Source organism: Xenopus laevis, chromosome 9_10S (genome assembly GCF_017654675.1).
Source record: "Xenopus laevis strain J_2021 chromosome 9_10S, Xenopus_laevis_v10.1, whole genome shotgun sequence".
In the NCBI taxonomy this organism is placed as follows: domain Eukaryota; kingdom Metazoa; phylum Chordata; class Amphibia; order Anura; family Pipidae; genus Xenopus; species Xenopus laevis.
Genome location: NC_054388.1, coordinates 64,824,108 through 64,848,989, shown reverse-complemented (window position 1 = coordinate 64,848,989; position 24,882 = coordinate 64,824,108). Strand labels below are relative to the sequence as shown.

The following is a 24,882-nucleotide window of genomic DNA, read 5'->3' as shown; positions in this document are numbered from 1 at the left end:
GATTGGGCCTCTGTGTACCTGAAAAGCCAGGGCCTATTTTAATCCTCAGTCCGGACTATCACTACAAATACACCAGGGCCTGATCCACATGAATCCTCCAACTCCCGCACAGGTTCCCAATTTTTATGACCCACAAACTTTCTTAGTGTGAGGCCGCTCTGTACCCCTTTATTCACTTCACAGCATTTTATAACTTCCCTGATGTTATGGGCACAAGGCCACAGGCTGGGTATTACTAGTTACAGCAAGCACACAGCACCTGCACCTAACTGCACTAGTTAACGCCATAGCAGAACACGCAACAACAACAACAACAACAACAACAACAACAAAAAAAAAAAAAAAGCTGCGCGCATGCGCTGTGACTACTACAGAGACGCGCGTAAACGTGGATTAGATCCTGCTAACCTCTAGGAGCGTGCAGAAGCTGGTTTCTGCAGACGCCTATGCGACGGTTCCGCGCGGGGGCGCGCACGTTTCGGCGTACTTTATTATGAATGAGTGATGTGACTGACTAGCGGTACCGAGATACAAGTAACTGACCTGGACCTAAACTGGCGCTGATACCAGAAGCAGCCGGTTCGGTAGAGACGCGCTACAACAGAGCATTTTTTGTGCTGCTACCTTTAAGCAGATCAGTCGAGATCCAGTGCCCGAAGAGACTGCTTTTGCCAGCGTTCAGGTGGGACCCACCTCATAATACTCTCATTCATTGTGTGCACGATGCGATGTGTCATATTAATTGCATAGTCGCTGTGGACTACAGTTCCCACAATCCCCTAGTGGCCCAAACAACTGCAGAGGGATCATGGGAATTGTATAGCTGCCTATAACAACTGTTGATTTTATCATTTGGACTCAGGCTGCGTGTGACTGATCCTTGCCTTGGAGCATTGCCAGGTAAGGGGTTAAAGGAGTAGAACAAAGCATTGGCAAGTATTGTCTTTTATTTGTAGTTCTCGCAGCACATTCTGCCTGACTGTCAACTGATCCATTGTGCAAGGTGAATTCTTACTGTTCCACATGTGATGTCAGCTGGGACCTCACTTTTTTTTTTGTTTGAAAGAAAAAAGATTAACTCTTAAAATAAATAAAATACTCAGACTCAACAGCCACCCAAGGAGTGTTATTCAATTATAAAGGGAAAAAGAACCTTGTTTTGTGACTGTATCGATTCACCAGACCTCCTATATTTTAAACACTTACCTTAATATTTGTCACAATGATAGTGGTTACTCAGTTTCTATTCGTTGTATAGTTAAAAGAGGATAGCCTTATCTGCTTAAATTGCCCTACTTAATACTTTGTTTGGAGTCTCTAAGATAAGCTGATAACACCAGGCTATATAAATGATAACGTTTACAATGTTGCTTGTTGTTGAGCTTAAGTAAGTTTAGCTTCACCCTGCTAGATATTAATGAATGCAACATTCACCTTGAAAAAACCCACAATAAAACGTTTTAAATGAAAAGACAATTGTTAATTGATTTCGTTAACCCGAATAAAATAATAAACTACAAAATCAATTAACAATTATCTTTTCATTTAAAACGTTTTATTGTGGATTTTTTCAAGGTGAATGTTGCAAATGGCACGTCAATATATTTCAGCTTAAACCTCCAGGGCAAGGGCTTGAGCATGCTCAGTTTGCTCCTCTCTCCTCTCTTACAGCAGGGAGGGGAGAAGGGAGGAGCACTTCCCTCCCCTCTCCCCTCTCCCCTCCCCCCTCTCCCTGCTGTAATCTGAGCCCAGAGGTATGAGTGAGCAGGGAGAGACTCAGACAGGAAGTGATGACTCAGCAAGCCAATATGGCAGCTGCTATCCTAAACAAACAGAGACAGTATCTAAGTTATACTGTCATCGGAAAACATGTTTTTTTCAAAATGAATCAGTTAATAGTGCTGCTCCAGCAGAATTCTGCACTGAAATCCATTTCTCAAAATAGCAAACAGATTTTTTTATATTCAATTTTGAAATCTGACATGGGGCTAGACATTTTGTCAATTTCCCAGCAGCCCCAAGTCATGTGACTTGTTCCTGCGCTTTAGGAGAGAAATGCTTTCTGGCAGGCTGCTGTTTTTCCTTCTCAATGTAACTGAATGTGTCTCAGTGGAACATGGGTTTTAACTATTGAGTGTTGTTCTTAGATCTAACAGGCAGCTGTTATCTTGTGTTAAAGGGATACTGACCATGTCAGATTTCAAAACTTAATATAAAAAAAATCTGTTTGCTCTTTTGAGAAATGGATTTCAGTGCAGAATTCTGGTGAAGTAGCACTATTGACTGATGCGTTTTGAAAAAAACATGTTTTCCCATGACAATATCCCTTTAATAATATAATTGTACTTTCTCTCCATATAGCACACATATCCATAAGGACTAGCAAAAAGTTCAAATGTAAATGTCATGCTAATGCTGATTCCTATGAGACCCCCGAAAGCACTCACTGGAATAATTGTTTCCTCTCGTTGTTTTAGGCTCTAATCAATTACTACTGCCAGGAAAAGTATTTTCATCATGTTCAGATGTGCGCTAACGAGGGGTTGAGGATTATGGTAATGATCCAGTCTCTTTTTCCGGGCCTTTGGAATGCTAATGGAAGGTAATGGCTTTTAGCTGAATTTCTAATAATTTTCCCTTTAGACCCTTCAGCTCTTGTGATATTATGCCACAGTTTTACTCTTTAAGAGTTCTTAGCCATAGATCCATGATCCAAGTCAAAAGGAGAGTGCTGGTTTAGGAGACAAATAAGCAAAAGTGGGATAATAGGGTTGAGCTGAGTCTGGAGAGATAATTAACAGATGGAAGAAAGGTTGGGGAGGAAAAGAATACAAGACTGTTGTAACAGATGTCAAAAATGGAAGAGGTTTGGGGAGATTTAAAAAAAATTGTGGTGTAATATTCATTTTCCTTATTTGTTTAATGAATGTAAAAATAAGGCAATAAAGTAGGAAAGTCATAGAGAGAATAAATGGTATTTTTTTTAACAATGAAAAAAGAAAAGTAACCCCACAGTTTTCCAAGCAAAATTCAATGAGTTGAGTTATATAGCTAACGTACTAAGTGAATTAATGAAGTGCTAATTAATGATACTTCAATCAATTAATAACCAGGTTAGTCTTTTAAGGATCTATAGATTTTAATTGATACACAGGGGCTGAATCTTAGTGCTACATGCTGCAGCGCTCTCTCTCAGGCACTGGGGATTTGTGGTCTTACAGGGAAGATACAAAAAGATAGCAAAGGTAACACCTGACCACAGTCCTCAGACTCCTGCCTTCTCCCTCATCGGGTGTCCCGGGGTCTAGATAGTAGTTGTGGGACAGCTCCACCTTTTATACTTTTTTACTTTATCTAACTTTCATTTCAATGGATTGCATGCACCCTTTTTAAATTAATCTCAATGAATTGCAAGCACTTTTTTGAATTGATAGATACACATTGTGTGTTTGAAGTTAGTTTTTAAGCACTGGCACTTTATAATTCTTTTTTTTTTTCTTTCTTTTCATAAATTAGACCTAACCTGGTTATTAATTGATTGAATTATCATTAATTCACTTTCCACTTTAGCTATAAAACTCAACTCATTGAATTTTGTTTGGGAAACTGGGGTTGTTTTACTTCTACTCTTCTTCTTTTTTCATTATATTGAACAAGTGATTAGACCTCAACGTAACCCTAGAAGTGGGATTTAAGTAAATCTGTAAGGGAACTTTTCTTCGGTGGATAGCTTTTTTAACTTCTCTTGCCCCAATCCCAGTTAATTAGCGCAGTATGTGTTTACCCCATATCAAACATCCATTAGCAATGTGTTGGTATACTGTTGTTAGACTAACGAAAGTAGCTTTGATCTATATTGCCCATTAATAATTGCTGTTAATGCACACAAATATTTCAGAATGAGTCAGGAGTTCGATACAAAGATGAAGGAACTTCGGAAGATGGCAGGACACAGAGCACTGTATTTTACTGTATTGTTTCTGTGGCATGTGGGTCGCCATTACAAAGCCCGGGAATATATTGACAGGATGATCAAAATATCCAATGGCAGTAAAGACTTAAGTGTTTGGTCATAAGATTCCTGGTAAGCAGAATATTCATTTACAGTAGACAGAAATGTGAAATAACCCCTCAGTGACTGTTCTCTACCCCAGTGCCTGGAACTAGAAGCAGTGCCCCCCTCTGCACCAGAGAAGTATTGTGCACAATAGGGCACCACCATATCATTCTTGGGGGAACGCAGTGCACAATAGTATAAAAAAATAAAGTCAGTAGTGGTGCCACACTTACACTATATTGCTTTTTGAAGCGTCGGGTGCACAGCTGTGTTCCTCTCTGCCATGGATTGTATCCACAGTATAGCAATAAATGTTGGTTGGTGATGTTATTATGCAAATGAAGGGCACACACTAACTTCCAGAAGGTGGCAGCACTACTGAACAGCAGCTAACACAGAGTTTTAGCTGATTTAAAAATAGCTTAGAAGGGTTGATAAGCAACCAAGGAATTTCAACTGAGCATGTGTGAGATTTCAGAGCTACGGTTGGCTGGGAAGATATAGGTAGGAGGAGCCAGTGAAATCCAAGATGCCTGCCTAAGCTAGAACTGCAGTGGAGATAGGGGAGATCTTGCAGAAGGTATAGTGAGCTGATTGAGTTAAGGTGGCCATACACGGGCCGATAAAAGCTGCCGACAGACTGTGTCGGCAGCTTATTGGCCCGTGTATGGGGGCCCCCGACGGGCTTCCCCGATCGAGATCTGGCCGAAAGTCGGCCAGATCTCGATCGGATGGGGTTAAAAATCCCGTCGGATCGCGGCCGCATCTGTTCGTTGATGCGGTACCGCGATCCGACCGCCCGTTTGCGAGCGCTAGGATCCGATCGTTGGGCCCTAGGGCCCACGATCGGATCAGCCCGATATTGCCCACCTCAAGGTGGGCATATCGGAGGGAGATCCGCTCGTTTGGCGACATCGCCAAACGAGCGGATCTATCCGTGTATGGCCACCTTTACATTATACAAATAATTGTTTGTTTTAAAAATCTGATTTCTTGAACTTTCACATAGTGTATTTACTTAGTAAATGATTTTAGTTATAAGCAGCTCTTGGGGGGGAGGTCACAGACTGTAAACTTTTCTGGACTGATACATTAGTTACATTTCTTATCTTTGGCCCTGCTGTGCAGAATCCATGAGTTAAAGGCAGCATTTATAATTGATACAATAGTTGCCAAAATATCACAGATGCTGCTAAGAAATGTATCCACTATGTAGCAAATTGTAACCGTTCAGAATCAGCTCCTGGATTACTGAGCTGCCAGACTGAAGCAGCAGAGGCAGGAATATTAAAGGGGTTGTTCACCTTCAAACAACTAGTTGGTTTCAGATAGATCACCAGAAATAACGACTTTTTCCAATGACTTTCTATGTGTGACGGTTCTTCTAATATTGAAGTGTAAAGTGTAATTTCTCTCCTTCTGAAGCAGCTCTGGGAGGGGGGGGGGGTCACTGATCCTGTAAACTTTTCTAAATGGATACATTTAGTTGATACATCTCTTATCTTTGTCCCTGCTGAGCAGAATCTCTGGGTTTCATTACAGGCAGCTGTTAGAATTTAGATTACAATAGTTGCTGATACTCCAGAGATGCTTCTGAGAAATGTATTAACTCAATGTTGCAAAATTGTAACAGTTTAGAGTCTGCACCTGAATTACTGAGCTGCCAGACTCAAACACCAGAGATACGAACATTCACCTTTAAACTTAAAAAACGTAAAAAATAAATAATGGAAAGTAATTGAAAAAAGTCTTTATTTCTGGGGAACAATCTAAAAACAACTGAATTGAAAAAAAAGGTCTGGAAGGTGATCAATCCCTTTAAAGTTACTTGGAGGTGCCTATGAAATTCAAATTCCTCCAAGACTTTGTTGACCCCCATCATTTAATTCAGACCTGTTTTGCTTATTAAAATTAGAACTCAATATTTTTAAATCAGGGAAATGGTACAGTGCTCAGATTTACTTAGAGGGAGGTCTGGGAGACGGAACAGATGTGTTTGCTATGCTGGGAAAGGTATGTGTAGCCACAGACATGAATCTTTTTTTGGCAACTAGTAATACCAGTAAATCTGCATTACACTGTCCCTATGTCATTCTTCACTTTGCTTTCTATTAATCTAAAGGGAACACCGGAAACATTAGAACCTCTTACTTTGATTATCTAGCTTCTCTTCCAGTGTCTTGTGGTGGTTTTGCCTAGCCTCCATCTTTTGCGGCTCTTTGACCACAGCCTTGGGTGGTGTTGTTTCCTTAGGGTGATGACATCGGGGTTGCTGGTTCTGTCTAGCTTTTCTCATTCAAGTCAGTGGGCGGCAGCAAGGGGTTATTTTTCAAACATTTGGGGTTCTCTTTTCTAATAAACAGGGCTATTCATTGTTCTTTATACTCTAGTATATTTAAATGTTGTCATTCTTTTGTTGCCATGGTAACTGTTATTTTAAGATCCTACCAGTGGATATGAGTGTGTCATGAGCTGCTGAAGCTGGAATGTGTACCTTATTAGTGTTCCATTGTAGGCCATTAATCATATTTTTGGGTGCTGTTACCAGACAAAGTAATTATGCTTGCATCCCTTACTGATAAAGGTAACTTTCCTATACCTTGTGGTTATTGCATGTTCACTGTTAAATGTGTAATGGAAGCTTTTCTTTTAAGGCCCACTATCTTGAGATGCTGCAGAAATACTCCGGAGCCTTGGAAGTCATAAACGGAACCCTAGTCAACTGCCCACGATTTATCCCTGCTCTAATTAAGAAAATGAAGCTGCAGTTGGCTCTGCAAGACTGGGAACAGACCGTAGAGACAGCTCTGAGGTTTGGTATTCAGCGGACGCATCACAGATCTGTCAAACGCTCTGTTTTCAGATAAAGATAGTGAGCAGTGTGTGGGCTGGTGGCATTTCAGTTGCTAGGAAAACAGTGAAAAAAAGCAATTATGGAATAGAATGGTAGATCTGATTCTGAGAGCATTGGGCTAGAGATTTATTGTAGGTGATGCCTTGTACAAAATGTTACAATTAAACTGTGAAACATGTATTTAGATAACATGCTTCCTGGATGAAAATAGCAGTTTCATTATACAGTGTTTACAATTGTGCAGTTTTGGGAAGCATTTTATAAAGTAGTACTGTGGGTAGCAAACATTGCTATCTGTGACATTTAGGGGATTATTTAATATTGTTTGATGTTGGGGACTGCTCAAACTCTGCCTATTCAAGAAGGTTCACAAAATAATTAAGATTAATGTATACATTGGCATTTCAGCTCAAAGAGTTAGTTTTGTATAAATCAACCTCTGGCTATCGGTCACAAAACAACCAGCAAGGGGCTATCCGTGGCCGAGCCAAAAGTACAAGCAAGACACACCACTACCCGCTTGTCAAACACACACCCCCTTTCTTCCCAGCTTTTTAGCCATATGCCAGAGGCAGACAAAAGAGGTATGTGCCTAAAGCCATACCTATAATTCCAGCTATGGCAACAGATGTCATAAGAAAATATTTTGTTTTTATTTTTAGTGCAGTATATTTTGGGACCAAACTGAGAGACTATGCATCGGAAACAAACAAGGGAGAAACACATTAAAGGAACAAGTATACACTTGTGTTAGGTGAATAGGACTTTATTGTGGTTTTAATCTAGAAATATCTATGTTTTGCAACTTTCGTACTTCTTCAGAGCATTTTTGGCCGTAAGAGAAGGTGTTTAGCACATTTTTCTTCCCAGTTAAACTCCCCTTTATAAATTGTTTTATAACTTGTCTTTATTTGTAAACCTGAGACACAGACACCGCCTGGGGGAAGGAAAGTCTTTGTTTATAGAGAGCTCATTATGCCTGGGTTAATATAGAATTCTGAATTATAATAATCAAACCAAAGCCTCATTTTCTAAAATGTTGCTGCTTTTTTACATGGAGCTAAAAAGGTTTATTTACAGTGCAGTGCGTAATGCAATATTTAGACACAAATCTCCAGTTTTTTTTAACCCACAATGCAGTTGTTTTCCCTAAAATTTGAGTGTAATTTACCACAACTGTGCCCAATGCATCAAAATAAACACAACTGCATGTGTTTGCATATCAAATACAAGTTGCAGCTAACATTTTTATTGGCAATTGTATAATTTCCAACATGCAGCATTAACATCTACTAATTACTACCAGATTCTATCACATGTGCATCATTCAGCAGTGGTGCAATGGTTCAATTATAAAAAAGTGCAAGGAACATGTTTGGACACAAGTACATTTAATATATGGTAATAAAACATTTATGTTTATTTTAGTTCACCAGCCATGTGATTGTGTTTGTAAATAACCCTTCTCCTGGGGTTGGAGTCAAGTCTAGGCATATATGCAGGGGTGTATGAAGTATTTATGAAACTCCCATTCCAGAATTCTCATTGTGTATGTACATGATATATAATTATTCCACATTATGCAGTAGGAATTCTCACCCAAATATACCCCAAAGCAATTTACGTCCATTAACGGTTTAATACATTGAGTGCTTTCCCAAAACGCTAACGATCCATTTAGCACTTACAGAACTGACGGCATCACTTACAAATGTCTGGTTATAAACGGTGAAATCATTTGATTGCAATATTAATTGTTTCACAAGAATGATTTGTGAATTTCCCATGAGAAAAGGGGATATTTCTGTTATTATTGTAGAGAACAATATACATATATAATACACAAAAGCCATGAATATCTTGTAAATTATTTCCGTTTAAACGGTGACTAGTGATGTCATCAGTTATAACCGGTGAGTAGTGATGTAATTTTTGTCACATGACTCATTGAAACTTGTGTATCATATTAAATAAAGTACCCCTTGTTGGAAAATATGAGGATATTAGAAGTAACCTCGGAGTTCCATGACCTGTATATAAGCACTCTGCCTTCGGCCTCGTACTTTTATATGGTCATGGAACTCCGCAGTGACTTATAATATCCTTATATTTGACTGTTATATTTCACTATATAAACAGTAATATGGGGTGCATCTACCACATCTGCTGGTGTATAAATCCACTCCGCCTCACTCGCTTCAATTTTATTTTTAGTAAAAAAACAGCGATTTATTATGTGATCTGTTCACTTTGTGCTCTCGTGTCCTTTAAATACTGAATTTTTAGTCTGTGCCAATAAGATTCTTAAACATTTAGATTATTGGAAGGCAATATCAACAACCTTTGCAAAAGATCAATTAACTGTTTACCTCTTTCTTTCAGTGTGAACGTAATCCACTTCAGCAAACGCAGACATTAGTGGAAACGAGCAGTGAATATGGCCACTAATGATGCAGAAGTTGCCACTGAGCTTGACTATCAATTCATATGACAAGGCAAAGTAAGTGAAGCTTTAAAATGGTATAAAACTGCAATGCGCTTAGATGACACCAGTGTCTCTGCATAAACTGGTAAGGACTGTCCTTCTCCTTGTACGTAACACAGTATTTACTACAATATGACCAGCTTCACAGAAGCGGTAGTGGTGCATAAGATGCATTGGGCATACAGACTCTGCTTTGCCTCACCAGTGTTGAAGGGACAATGCTGTAAAGTGACAGTCCGACTGATTTTATACCATTCATACCACAGGCATGTTCTATATAAGGCCCGATAATGAAGGTTCAGATCCTTCTTATCAAGTGATCCCTAACCAACATGGTCAGATGCCAACCATAGTCACTACATGTGTGGAGTACTTGGCCTGGCCAGTGCTGAAATCTTATCAATTTATTTATTTGCACTAGTGGCCAGTTAAAGGATTGTTTAGTGACCTGAGCAATTTAGAACAGGCTGTCCAGCGTGGTATTTCCATCTTAAGCAGTCCGTGTCCCATACATTATGGCCAAATCTAAAGCAATAATAAACTGTACATAAACTATACTATTTTCAGGGATTATTAGTTGCCAACTTTTAGAAGGGCATCTACAGGATGCAGGCCAGCAGTTAAAATTCCTGATGGAAATTCAACAATCCATTGAAAAATCTGGGGTGAGTCATAAGTAAATGGTATTTTCTACCCAAAGTAAGTGTGTCTCTATTGTTTAAAGGGCATGGTAATGCTTTTTATTTATACTCATGATGTGCAACTGACATTAAAACAGGCATACAGAAGTTGGTAAATATATAATCATGTGACGGCAGTTGAGCTCTTTATTAAAAAGTGTGCTCCATTTCAAATTGTAATAAACTTTACTGCTTACTGCTCAGCCTTTTGACCCAACTTTCCGATTACGACTTGTGATCTAAAATTCTCCAGATTCTGCTCATTTTTTAGACTGGCACTTGCTCAAACCTTTTCACCAATGTTTAAGTCTTAACAGACACTATGGGGTATATTTATCAAAGAGTGAAGTTAAAGATCACTACAGTCCACTAGAGTGAAAATCTGCCTCTCCATTCATTTCTATGGGTTTTAAAAGGAGTAAACTTTCACCCATTGATAAATGCTCTTATAAATGAATGGAAGGTCAAGTAAATTCACACTAGTGGACTGTGGTTCAGTTTAAGATCCAGTTTGACTGTCCCTAACCACAATGACTTGACCTAACCATCTTCTGACTTCTTGTAACTGGACTGTAATATGGGAGGTGCTATGGAAAAAGTGGAAAGAAGAGTCTGGAGAATATGGCTGCTTAGTCAAGGTTGAAAACGCAAGTTGAGCAGTTCATAATTTCTGATACCAAACAGCCAACATTTTCCCGAAAATTTGATTTGCGCGAAAAAAAAAAATTTCGGATGTTTTTTTTCGGATTGTTTATCCATTTTTCACAGATTTTTCATACAATTTTCATAGTTGTTTTCCGAATTCTCACGCGAAAACTTCAGGGTATTGCACGAAACCTAGCGCACATCAAAAAATCATTGGGACTTCTCCCATTAACTTATATGCAACCTCAAAAGGTCTGAGATGCATTCTCGGGGTTTAATAAAATTTTATTAAAAAAAAAAATCACAAATTTTTCGTGATTTTTGCATTGAGTTTAGTAAATAACCCCTAAGGGTTCAACTTCATTCAAACAGTGAAAGTTCCAGTAACTCCCCTATACTACTCCCTTCTACTAAGCATAATTCTGATTATCCATATATTGGAAGTTGCCGAGATTAGCAGCAATAAATATCGATGAACATGAAATGAATATTATGTGTAAATGATTTTGGGGCTTTTTTCCCAGTATTGCTGTCCCTTTAGTAATGGTCTGGATTCTTATTTTGTAGATACGAGACTATCCACTTTATCATATAATAAAAGCTCAGACTCGGAAGCGCATGGGAGAAGAACAAGAAGCCATGAAAATGCTGCAGATTGCAATGAGTTCCTGGAATGAGACAAGCTGGAACCAGTGTAAAAGCAAAAGGGAAAAAAACTGAAGTTAGTCCAAGTGACCAGGTGCAGAGCAGGTTTGGATTACACTTGTGTTCTATTACATTGTAATATAGAAAAATGAAACGTGAATGGATCTGGTTCAATGTACTATTTCATAATACCTATACCTTATTTAAATCTACCATGGGTAGCAGGTGTGTAAAATTCCAACATGGTAGGTTTAATCTTGGAATTGATGAGGGGTTAAGCCTGGGATTTATGTTGTCATAGGACCCAGATTACATCACGCAGTTTAGTCACTTAGAAGATCATAGTCCTGGAGCAAACTGTGCATCTGTTTTTGCATTACTCCCACCATGAATTATATTTTTACTTTGGTTCTATGTTAATCTCTAGTTCCCATTTGCATTATATAGCATGAAGCTACAAAAGTGTTACAAGATGCTATCATTTAATTTTCTGGAAGAATTGCGCCTTATGATTGCCAATGCTGAACTTGTGCTGGTGCATGGCGACATCGAGCAAGCTTTGTCCATGCATAGAAGTGTCTCCCCCGAACAACCCTACTTTGTTCAAGCCAAAGAGAAGATGTTGGAGATTTAACAGAAAGGATAAAAAGCTTTTTGTCTGACGTTACAGGTTAAAATAACATTTTACAGCTTCTCACAAATGTTCCATAAATGTCATATTGTGACATAAAACCTGACTTCCAACTATACACTGAGGTACACAGGATACTTCATTAAAACACAAGAGATAAGATTGTAACTGTTTATTCTAGGAATTGAGCATCCTACTGTACTCTTAGTGATTCTGTACTTCCTTGATCACAGACTAGCCAATGCAGAAGTTACTTTTAGTAGAGAGTTTAGTAATCTTAAACAAGTTAAATATGCCCTTGAAACTGCAATCTAAGAAATATTCATTTTTACTCTTGACACTCTGAGGCATCAGCAGCTCATGGAAACTGGTTGGTTACTCAACTGAGCGAATAAATCCTGGTTAGGCCCAGAATAGCGATGTGTGGGTCAGATAGTTTCCAACCTGCACCAGCCACAACTGCGGCTGCCCCTCCACTTTCTGTCATTAGAAGAGGCACTGCCTCTCGGTTTTTTGGTTTGGTTTGGACAGTGGATGTTGAGTGGACAAGCTGGTGCTGAATATGGCCCGTGGACAGACCTGTGCAGCACTAGCCCAGAAGTACCATAGAACACAAGCAGGAGTGCTAGTCTAATATAGATTATAACAGCCATTTTAAAAGTAAAAATCGACTGTAAATTGTACATTTCTCGCTGATTTATTTCTATACATTCATGGGCATTGTTGCCAAGTTTAAGAAGTCTTGCAGTAAATTAAGGAACATGCTCCAAGTTACAGAAAGTTGCTAGCAAAAAGCATTCCAGAAAGTCCCATTTTCATTTATCTCTCTAAGAATATTTAGATGCATGGAGGCTAATTCTTGTATTGCTTTTTGATTTTCAGAGATTTGGTGGATAAACTTTCTAGTTCCATACATACCTCCTCCTGGGAGATGCCTATATGAACATTCAAGAGGTATGCTATTGTGTATCATGTGCTTTTAGTTATCATCAAGCAAAGCCAGAAATACTTGGAAATATATTTTTTTTGTCACTGGCACAACATGAAACATTACTGTATAGGAATACAAGGGTTACATTTGTTATATATATTTTTTTGTTTTCAGTCAATGAACTCTCTTCACTTATGGATGACCGCTGCTACCATGTGCTGCGGGAAAAAATCTATAGCAAGATGGAAAAGATTAATAAGCCTATAGTTTCCCTGCAATGGGTAATTATTAGCAAAGAGAAAAAGAAAAAAGATTTTTAGTGGTAACATGATACAGTTTACTGACTAACTGACTATATGTGTGAGTATGCAAGCATTTCAGGAAAAAACCTTAAAGTGGACCCGTCACCCAGACACAAAAATCTGTATAATAAAGTCCTTTTCAGATTAAACATGAAATCCAATTTCTATTTTTTATTAAAGAATTCATAGCTGTTGTAAACTCATTTAAAAATCTCAGCTGTCAATCAAATATTGTCTGCCCCGCCTCTATGCCTAGACAATTACTTTCACTTTCCATTCAGCACTTCCTAGATGTCACTGCTCTCCCCACATTCCCCCATTCTCTTCACCGTTTACAGTGGTGTGAAAAACTATTTGCCCCCTTCCTGATTTCTTATTCTTTTGCATGTTTGTCACACAAAATGTTTCTGATCATCAAACACATTTAACTATTAGTCAAAGATAACACAAGTAAACACAAAATGCAGTTTTTAAATGAGGGTTTTTATTATTTAGGGAGAAAAGAAATCCAAACCTGTGTGAAAAGGTAATTGCCCCCTGAACCTAATAACTGGTTGGGCCACCCTTACCAGCAATAACTGCAATCAAGCGTTTGCGATAACTTGCAACGAGTCTTTTACAGCGCTCTGGAGGAATTTTGGCCCACTCATCTTTGCAGAATTGTTGTAATTCAGCTTTATTTGAGGGTTTTCTAGCATGAACAGCCTTTTTAAGGTCATGCCACAACATCTCAATAGGATTCAGGTCAGAACTTTGACTAGGCCACTCCAAAGTCTTCATTTTGTTTTTCTTCAGCCATTCAGAGGTGGCTTTGCTGGTGTGTTTTGGATCATTGTCCTGCTGCAGCACCCAAGATCGCTTCAGCTTGAGTTGACGAACAGATGGCCGGACATTCTCCTTCAGGATTTTTTGGTAGACAGTAGAATTCATGGTTCCATCTATCACAGCAAGTCTTCCAGGTCCTGAAGCAGCAAAACAACCCCAGACCATCACACTACCACCACCATATTTTACTGTTGGTATGATGTTCTTTTTCTGAAATGCTGTGTTACTTTTACGCCAGATGTAACGGGACGCGCACCTTCCAAAAAGTTCAACTTTTGTCTCGTCGGGCCACAAGGTATTTTCCCAAAAGTCTTGGCAATCATTGAGATGTTTTTTTAGCAAAATTGAGACGAGCCTTAATGTTCTTTTTGCTTAAAAGTGGTTTGCGCCTTGGAAATCTGCCATGCAGGCCGTTTTTGCCCAGTCTCTTTCTTATGGTGGAGTCGTGAACACTGACCTTAATTGAGGCAAGTGAGGCCTGCAGTTCTTTAGATATTGTCCTGGGGTCTTTTGTGGGCTCTCGGATGAGTTGTCTCTGCGCTCTTGGGGTAATTTAGGTCGGCCGGACACTCCTGGGAAGGTTCACCACTGTTCCATGTTTTTGCCATTTGTGGATAATGGCTCTCACTGTGGTTCGCTGGAGTCCCAAAGCTTTAGAAATGGCTTTATAACCTTTGAAATTGAACTCAGGTGTGATAAACCACAGTTAAGTTATTTTTTAACAAGGGGGGCAATCACTTTTTCACACAGGCCCATGTAGATTTGGAGTTTTTTTTCTCCCTTGACGTAAACCTTCATTTAAAAACTGCATTTTGTGTTCAATTATGTTATCTTTGACTAATAGTTAACGGTTTTTGATGAGCAGAAACATTTAAGTGTGACAAACATGCAAAAGAATAAGAAATCAGGAAGGGGGCAAATAGTTTTTCACACCACTGTAATTGTGTAGCCAGTGCATGGGGATGGACATCAGGTCCCACATTCTGGTGCACAAACAAGATTCTGAGATGATACAAGGCTTGTCTTAATAAGTGTCCCCAAAATGGCTCCTGCCTGCTTGTTATAATTATGACTTCCCAGACTGATGGAAACAAGATTCAAATAATTTATATAGTGTAATTAAAGTTCATTTTGCTTGACCAATGTGATAAAATAAGATTTTGAATAATTTTTTTCGGTGACGGGTCCACTTTAATCATCTCTTTATCAGGTTTTTTAATGATGTTAAAATTTCTGAAACAATAACACATTATATTATATTATACACTTAGACCTGTAGGGGTACCTGGGTCAGTCTTGGCAGCCTCATTACTGTTGTGTAGCTTTCCCAACTCCAACTTGACAGCAAAAAAACAGTTATTACAATGACTAAAAATCCAGGCCTTTCCTGTTGTAGTGCAGTGCAGCTTCTCTCTTCTCTCTCGGGAAAGCCCTTCCTAAAAGCTGACAGGTACTTCAGCTGTAGCAATTACCTTGCAGCTCTAATCTGTATTACGGAAGAACTACACAGACTACTCTGTGCCAAAATACAGGCGTCAAGTCGGATGCGACGGAAAATAAGGTTCGCAATGTCGGATGGTGTTGCAGCATTCATCCGTCAGATGCTGCGTCTGCATCCGACAGTCGTGTCAGATGAACGATGCGACAAGATCCGACATTTGTATTTCTTAACTTATTTTCTGTTCATCCGACTTAACGTCTGCGTTTTGGTGCGTCGTCTGTGTAGTTCTGCCCTTAAAGGGCTGAGACTTTGATTAATTATTCCATGTTCCAGGGCTTATATTATAGAACTCCCTGGGAGCAATATATTGCCCCAATCTGACATGGATGTGTAAAATGAAAAATAGATAACCGAGACCGGTTGTTTGTCCTGAAAGCACTTGGGTACCAATTATGCAGTTTGTATATTCCATAGGGACATGGGCCCTTTGAATTGTCCACATGGCGAAGGGATGGAAGGATACATGCAGCATAGGGGCTATAGTTCATAATTGCACATGAAGCCCTGTGTGAGCCACTGTGCAGGGTGTCAACATTTTTCATCTATTTATATCCCCCACCTTGCTGTCCCTTTGTGAGTCCCAAAGTTCCCCATTAGTACAGTGACTAGTCACTAGTACTTTGGTTGTAACTGTTAAAATGTGGCTCCACTACACATTCTGTCTTTATTTTTAACTGTAAATTTGTGACATTTCATTCTGTCTTGGAGCATAGGCCATGTTTTCCCAACATACAGTCCTGTAATGGGACTGTAATGGGAGATTTCAGCCCATTTCAGCCCAGCTCCCGGAGTTCCATTTGGGAATATGGTATCAGTAACCCATCTGTATATGTGGGCACATAACCAGCATTGTTTGTGTCCACAGAGGGACACACCTTTATGTTCTGAGGCTTTGCTTTCAGGTTCCAAGCTGCAACCTTTCTGGAGTATTGGTGGTAGCCCCTTTGAGATTTTCATTAGAATGCCCAGGTGAAGTTTATAAGTTTCCACTAGGGGTACAAAATTGCATATCCTTGTATTTTGGAAGGACCCCCACTTGGCATATTGCTTTTTTTTTTTTTATCTATTTATCGGTAGTCTGGTGAACAAACGTTTGCCAAAGATTGGAGATGGAGATCCTCTATGTGGAGAAGGTATTTCTTCAGTTTCACACTACAAGTAGCTACAAGTAGCTCAGCCATTTGTTTGGTAAAGTGCATAAACAATTGCATTGAGTCCACATATAATAGGTAAAGTGCAGTTGTAAATTGTTGCCTGTTAGTAACAGATTTCCGACAACTAATAGTGAAGTAACGTTACACATAGAATACTGCACCAAGTAACATAATACACACAAGATGAAAGCAAATTATTGCTTACTCATATCCCCCAACAATCAATGTACAGGTGTTTTTGTTTGTTTTTCACTCCACTATATGAAGATACAACATCTGATGGTAAGACAGAACCGTGTGGTACTGATAATCTATTCCTAGCTTCAAAGGGACAAGAACTAACTACTAGCAAAATATTACCCCATGCTTGTACCTATCATATCCATATTCTGGTGCATTTGTTTATATTCTTTATAAGTAAAATAAGTTCAGCTACTTTTTTATGTACCCATTTAGGAGGCCCACACAGCGCAAATTGTTTTATTTTATGCATGTCTCTATAAAAAGCTTTGTGTATATAGAGTATATATATGTTTGCGTATTTAATTTGTTATTGTCCCAGGTTACCTTTAGCCGCAACAAACTATCCAATTAACCAATTTAGTAGTATTTTTGGCCTTGTGATTAGGTGCATGTTATGCCCATTGTTCCCCAACTGAGATTTCAAGAACACAATGTTCTGATGAAGAGTGACTGTGAATGGCTTGTTTTAAACCAGTTCACAAAATATGTAACTAATATGTAAATATGCTCTTTTTTCGTGTTTATAATTTGCTGTCTATGCTCTTTGTTTTTAGGTAGTAGTAGGCCAGAATACTGAATAGAACTCAGATCTGTGCAGAGATTGCCAAGCGTTCCACAGTCCAGCGAGACTACGAGAAAGCAATCAAATTTTACAAAGAAGCTTTTTTTATACTGCGAAACAATCAATAAGGTGATTATCTGTTTTGTTTTTGTGGAACCTGCAGTAGTGTTTAAAAATGTGAAATTGCTTCATGTTGTTGATAGAAATTGCTTTTGATGGAAAAATGCTTTTATTTACCATCCTAGCCTAAATTATAGGCAATACATTCACAATGTTAGTGTCCATTCACTCGAGTTATTCCCAACAGCAGAAGGGTAGTCATCTCAAACCATAAACCATCCCTTTAATTTTCCAATTTATCAGATATTTAATGATATCTGCATTGCCACAATGATCAGTAAAAGTCTTCATTTTACTCATAAGAAAACACTCCTCCTAAATGGTCCCAAATTCTGACATGATTTAATCAACTCATCTGTGTTCTTTAATAAGCCAACAGGCTAAGTCTAGATCTGTATATAATATCTTATACACCCATCTAACAAATGGCGCTCTATCTGTATTTTTAGCCCTTGCATACAGCCTGTGTATACATTTTCTAAGATATCCTCTATCCTATAATCTATTCCTAAAATGGCAGAGGGCTGTGCCCTCTGCTACTGCCCGAAGCTTCCCTGTGGAGGCTAACATAACCGTATGGGAATCACTGCTTTAAAGCAATGCCCAATTACAACAGATAGAGTTGAGGTCTGGCAATTGGCTAGCCAGTCCATCAAAGACTGTACACCAGCTTCCTGATTCTGTACAAAGAGGTTTGACTTTTGACCATTTTCCTTTTGCAAGGCTGAAAAAATATATTATTTTATTCTACTTCACATGCACAAGTGCATGTCTTGGAAAATGTCACCAAATGCAGAATTCTGTTTTTCCCCCCAGGCCAGTGCATTTTTTTCAAGAAGGAGCAATTTTTAATTGTTTATCTTTCTGGACTTTTGGGAATGAGCACACCAAATGGACAGTAACCATAAAAATACGGAAGCCAATAGGGTAAAAAAAGAACACAAGAATGTCCTGTTAAAATGGATGACACTTTAGCTGATGTTACAAAGCATTACATTCTGCTCATAGAATAAGTGAAAAGGAGATGTTTAGCATACTTTTGTAATGGGAGGATTGGCAACAGCCTTGTATTTATCCCTAAAATACCCTGTCACTGGATACGTGATATATGGAGTACGGTAGGAATGTAATATTCTTATGCTGATTTAGTTGTTTGGCCCTTCAACTATGTTTCAGAGATCTCCCTGTCCAAGAACAGTCCATTCCCTCCATTATCAGCACTAGTATATTAGATTTTCTGAAGTGACTGAGCCAAAGATTAATGTAACTTTTCCCCAAGCACAAAGAATGAAAAAAAAAAAAGCTGGGGACTGAGGTCCAATACTGCCCACTTGCTTTCCAAAGGTCAGGAATCCAAATTTGAACATTGTAAAAGACATTGCTATAAGGTATTATTTTATTGAGTGCCAATGGGTTACCTAACATTTGTTTCCAACTAATGAGCCAAAATCATTCCCGACAAGGGCGCATCAATACCCCAGGAACACATCCTTTCAGTGGCTGCTCATTAGAAAGCCACCAAGTACAGCATATCACAGTGTTGTGATACAACATGGCCGATTGATATGGCTCAAAACGGTATACATTTTTCAGTTCACTGGCTTTTTCTATTATACCTCGCTATGGTGTAACTGTTGGTTCCAAGGAGTTGCTAAACTAGGTAATACGTTGGTGAGGGAAACCTATGGAATTCATATTATTGGTGATCTGTGGCAGGAAGGGGCAATTGTCACATTTGACACCCTTAAAGGAGAACTAAAGCTAGAAATGTTGTACATTTATGTTTTGGGCTTCTGTACCAGCCCAAGGGAACCACAGCCCTTTAGCAGGGAAGATCTTTGTGTCTCTGAAGATGCCCCAGTATCCCCCCATCTTCTTTTCTGCTGATTCACTGCTCGGTGCTGCTGTCACTTACTGAGCTTAGCGGCCAACTCAAAATATACAGTACACATAGAATATAAATGTTACAATATAAGGCTAATTAGTAATGAATACATATAATTACTACATGGCAGCAAAGAAACCAATGTAACAAACTTACAGTACAGGCCAACCTCATTTTCTGCTTTATAATTTGCAACGACCCCTAAGCTTAGCTTCTCAACAGCTACTTAGAGCCCACTGAGTATGCGGGTGTCACGGACCCTGTCCAAGATGGTGACCTCTGTCCAAGGATGTACAGTATAGTATGACCAACATATTGAAATACCAGACCCTTTGAATTGTGATTTCCATAATGTTTAATGTTTATACTGTTTCTGTGTAACATTAGATTTAAAATCTCCACCTGTAAATATAACTTTTTATGACTTACAAGTCCTTGATCCACATGGCTATGTTCCAACTGTTTGCAACCAATTTGACTGAGAATACCCAAAGTAAGCGGTCTCCATACTGGGGGCAAGTTTATTTGCTAGAGTAGGTGGTTACAAGAAATAAATCTAATTGGTTGAGTTGGCAATATATGATTTAACTAAGGCTCACCATATAATATATGAAGAAATTATTTAATAATATGAGAAATTGTATTAAATTCTAATGATATATTCAGTTGAAAAATAAATTATTCTTAGAACCCAATTGATCGTTATCTTTTCTAGCCTGAGAAAGATTGTGAAATAGTTCTTCACATTTACGTTTCTTAGCTTTAAGATAGGCTGATTGTATAAAATCCATGAGCATTTCATTTATTTTTCAAATGTTTAGCCTGTTCTTCAAATAACTCTAAATTAAAGTAATTTCTTTAATATTGTACAAACTGATCAATGTTAATTGTATGTTTAGGATGGCAACTACTTGCTCTCAAAATTGTATTTCCAGCAGTGGGTTTAGTAAAAACTTTTGAAGTGATTAAACCAGAGGTTATATTAACGTGAAGTGTAACATCTAAAGGATCAATATCCGAAATGTTGTGACATAGTAATTTGCAAATTAAAATCATTAGTGTTGATTAAATCTAAAAAGTGATGGCGTGCTTCTATAAAACCTTTCCAAATCATGCGTTTTGGAAGTGAAAATTCCAAAGACTCCTTGTTGCGTGTGGGTCACAAAGAATTGTTCACACAACACCACAATTTATTTGCCAGTGAATGTTTATCTCTAGCCAAAAAATTAATAAGGAAGAAAATATTCCCAAAAAAGCCGCTGTTGTTGTTGTCAAAAAAGTGATGGAATTAAAAAATTCTTAAAGTTTCTCTTGAAAATGTTCTCTCTTAAAAATTCTTGTTATTCAGTAACAAAAAAAGATTAGTCTAGGGTCTGAATACTTTTGCAATGTACTGTATATACTCATCATACACCTAGTATGCCAGTGGAAGTAATGACATTTGACCAGCAGATCTGAGGTGATATCGATGAACAGTCTGGGCAAATTTATCAAAATCTGAGATTTAGAACTCACCACAGAAAAACTTACTTTTTATTCATTCCTATGGGATTTTTAAAAGCATATTTATCAAATGGTGAACTCCATGGATAAATGCAATTCTAAAAATTCCTGAAAAAAAAAAAACTGGCAAGAATTCACGAAGAGCAAAGTTAGAACCTGTATTTTACTACTGTAAAGGACTTTACCTATGGTATGAAAAATTCTCATCCTGCTAGAGTTTTTATTTGGGTGGGGTCCACACAAAAGCCTGGCATCAAGGGACCACTCAACAAATCAAGGAAACAGGAAATCAGGATGTTACCAGGCTGCTAAAAGAACTAGCACACAAGACAACAATCAAGAGATATGAATTTGAAGCTGGCCCACCTTAGCCTTCCTGTACTGATGTATAAAACCAAAGTTTCATTTTTTAAATCATCTATTCTCCTTTACATTCCCAAGTTGCTCTAACATTTGTCACTAAGCAGAACACTCACATTTCCTCAAGGGCACAGTTTTTGCTCAACTTGGTCTTGTACATTTTAAATTAACGAATGCAGACATATGGGCAGTCCCTTTGCTTTCATTTAGAAATAACTTAAAAGTTAGATGTCATGTAGTCTCGTTAGCCTTTACCTATTTTGGTGCAAACCCCATACACACGCACCACATCAGCTTCATTGATTGTTTTCTTCTATCCTCAGACAAAAAATGAGGTTCTGTCATGGATAGAAGCCACTGAGGAAACTTTAGGATTTTTATCCTTTAGGCTTTTAATCCATAAATATACAGCTGCAGCTCTCCTGAGCAGTTTTGGTATTCACTTTAATTTTTTAAAAACAAACATTGCCGTAAATCCTTTTTTTCCTCAGTCTGCAGCTTGGGTTTAAAAAAATAGATTTTACTGTATGCGTGAGGCTTGTTCAATCAGAAGTCTTCTGCAATTCTGGGCTTTGGATGACTGTGGTATCCCTGAGCTGAGTGTAGGGCTCTGACAGATGTTGCATGACGCCAGGGAGATCGAGGCAGCAGGGATAGGGTCCAATTCAGTGCCATCAGCACGGAAATCAGCCAGGCGTAAGTCACAGCAGCGCAAGGCTCGTACAGCTCACAAGGCTCCCAATGTGGAAGAACCCAGGATGACACGCCAGATGACCGAAAAAGAGCAGAGAGAAGGTGAGCCTAGTCATAATCTTGTTCATAATATTTCCACACATGTACTTACGCCTATGGAACACCGGGTCATCAATAAAGGCTTGACTTTTGTACCTGTACATAATGCAGGCTTATTTAACTTACAAATTGACTTATTCAAATTTATGAGAAACTTAAGACTGAAAATGTGGTTCCATGACAAGAGAACTGTGACTAAGCCTGATGCCATTGTCCATGTACCACATAATCTTAAGAAAAGGAGTGTTTTTGACCCTCCAATTGAAAACAATGCACTTAATATGTTTCAAGGTTTGGTGAACAAAGAATGTAATTCCATATGGTCTAGACCCCATACAAACAGAGTATATCGCAATTTTTCTAAGGCCGAAAAAATGGCAGTCAAAAGCCTTCGTAGTAATAATTCCATTATTATTAAGAAGGCGGATAAAGGGGGAGCCACGGTCATTATGGATAAAATCCAATATGTAAGTGAAGCTGAGAAACAATTGGGGGATGGCATATCTTATGAGGTATTGGATAGTGATCCTACATGGCAGACTAAAAGAGTAATTGATTCTGTATTGCATGAAGCAGAAATTGAGGGGGTCATTAATACTGATTTGAAGAATGCCCTTACAGTGGAATTTCCACGGACACCCGTTTTTTATCTGCTTCCCAAAATACATAAGGATCCCCTGAATCCACCTGGGAGACCCATTGTATCAGGGAGTGGGTCATTACTACAGCCACTGGCCATATTGGTAGATAACTATCTGCAACCCATTGTACAGGGTTTACCTACATGTCTCAAGGATACAACTGATTTCCTAAATAGAATCAACCATATTTATATTCCTGAAAATGAAGTGGTATACCTGTGTACAATGGATGTGGCCAGCTTGTATACATGCATACCGCATGATGAGGGGTTGGAAAGTGTACGTCATCATCTTTCAAGGAAACATCTTGATGACCCCCAGTTAGTTTCACTAATCTGTTCATTACTAGAATTGGTCCTTACTAGAAATTACTTCCGTTTTGATAAGAAATTTTTCTTACAGAAACAAGGGACCAGTATGGGGGCAAATATGGCACCTACGTATGCTAATATCTTCATGTACGATTTGGAAGAGAAAATAATTTTACAGAATGCCATATTTTCAACCCATATTTTCTGGTACAGTCGATTTGTGGACGATATTTTTTTCGTATGGCGAGGCCCTGAGGGTAAACTTTCACAGTTCATTGAATACATCAATATGGTGCATCCTACTATTAAATTTGTATTGCATAAGGACACCACACGTATCGAATTTCTTGATGTATCAATATACCGTGAATCTAATGTATTATCCACCATGTTATATAGAAAACCAGTGGAGAAAAATAACATGTTATTATATAACAGTTTTCACCCACCAGGAACAACAGAGGGTTTACCAAAGAGCCAAATAATGCGGTGTAAACGCATTACCTCCGATACATATATTTATGAACAAATGAGTGAAAATGTTATAGATACCTTTAGAGAACGTGGGTATCCTGAAAAACTGTTGAAAGAATCAAAGAGGCAAATTGATCGGATTTCACGAACTGATTTATTAAAATGTAACAAAAAGGAAAGTGTAACCAATAGAATCCCTTTTGTGACGACCTATGACTGCCATTCGAAGGAGGTACGGAGGGTCATTAGAAAATATTGGCCAATTGTAATGAATGACCCAGGCACCTCAAAGGTGTTCACTGATTATCCTCTATTTGCATATAGACGGGGGAAAAATTTGGGTGACCAATTGGTACACAGTGATATGAACCCTAATCACTCAAAGACCACCCAAAGATTCTTGGGCAAACCATTAATGGGAACGTTTCCATGTCTCTCTTGCCAAAATTGCAATGCCATTATAAAAGGGGCTGCTGTTTCACATCCCACCTCAGGGATACAGATTAAAATCAGAGGATACCACACTTGTATGTCCACCAATGTCATTTACCTATTGAAGTGCCCGTGTGGGTTAGCCTACGTGGGCAAAACTAATAGGATGGTAAGAGTACGAATCAATGAACATAGGAGTGCTATACGGAATGTTAATGTCAAACCCACATCTGTTAGTCGACATTGGGCCGAATGTAACCACACCATCTCACAGTTGCGATGGATGGTTTTAGAAGAGATAGCAACTAAATCGGGTAACACAGACCAGAAACTCCTTCAGAGGGAAACGTATTGGATCTGGAAGTTAAATACATTGGCACCTAGGGGCCTTAATGAAGCAATGAATTATACGTGTTTTTATGAATTGTGTTGCTTAATATGTGCCCTCCGTTTCTTACAGTGATGGAGAAGGTGAACATGAATTGAAAATATAGCATAGAATCATCTCCTTTTCCACAGGTAATCAGTATTTGTATTAACTAATTGGTAATAACTACTTATGGTATGTGATAGAAGTTCTTTGTCCTATATTTATAATTAATATGGAGGACTGAATACGATTTTCAGATTTGTTCTGGACTCTGATTTTTGAATTTTTTGAATTTTTTTTATTGTACACTTTCGAATTTGATTTTTTGGAGATACTTATTCACAAGCAACAAATTATGGACTTTGTATCACAGTATATTTCAAATCTCACTATTAAGACAATTTTGGATTGTTAATTATATACAATGTATCATTGTGTGCTATATGGTTGCTGAACACTAGATGGCACCATTTATATGG

General features: G+C 38.4%; 1 protein-coding gene across 1 annotated transcript; it reads left to right on the top strand.

Moving 5' to 3' along the window:
• The first annotated feature begins 405 nt into the window (after positions 1–405).
• Positions 406–24,496, top strand: LOC108702978. Its single transcript, XM_041578096.1, has 9 exons — positions 406–682; positions 2,478–2,602; positions 3,899–4,084; positions 6,712–6,869; positions 9,294–9,411; positions 11,289–11,471; positions 11,794–12,036; positions 12,880–12,951; positions 17,508–24,496. The coding sequence occupies exon 9, from the start codon at positions 22,001–22,003 to the stop codon at positions 24,494–24,496; it is 2,496 nt and encodes an 831-aa protein (XP_041434030.1). The 5' UTR covers positions 406–682; positions 2,478–2,602; positions 3,899–4,084; positions 6,712–6,869; positions 9,294–9,411; positions 11,289–11,471; positions 11,794–12,036; positions 12,880–12,951; positions 17,508–22,000.
• The last annotated feature ends 386 nt before the right edge of the window (positions 24,497–24,882 follow it).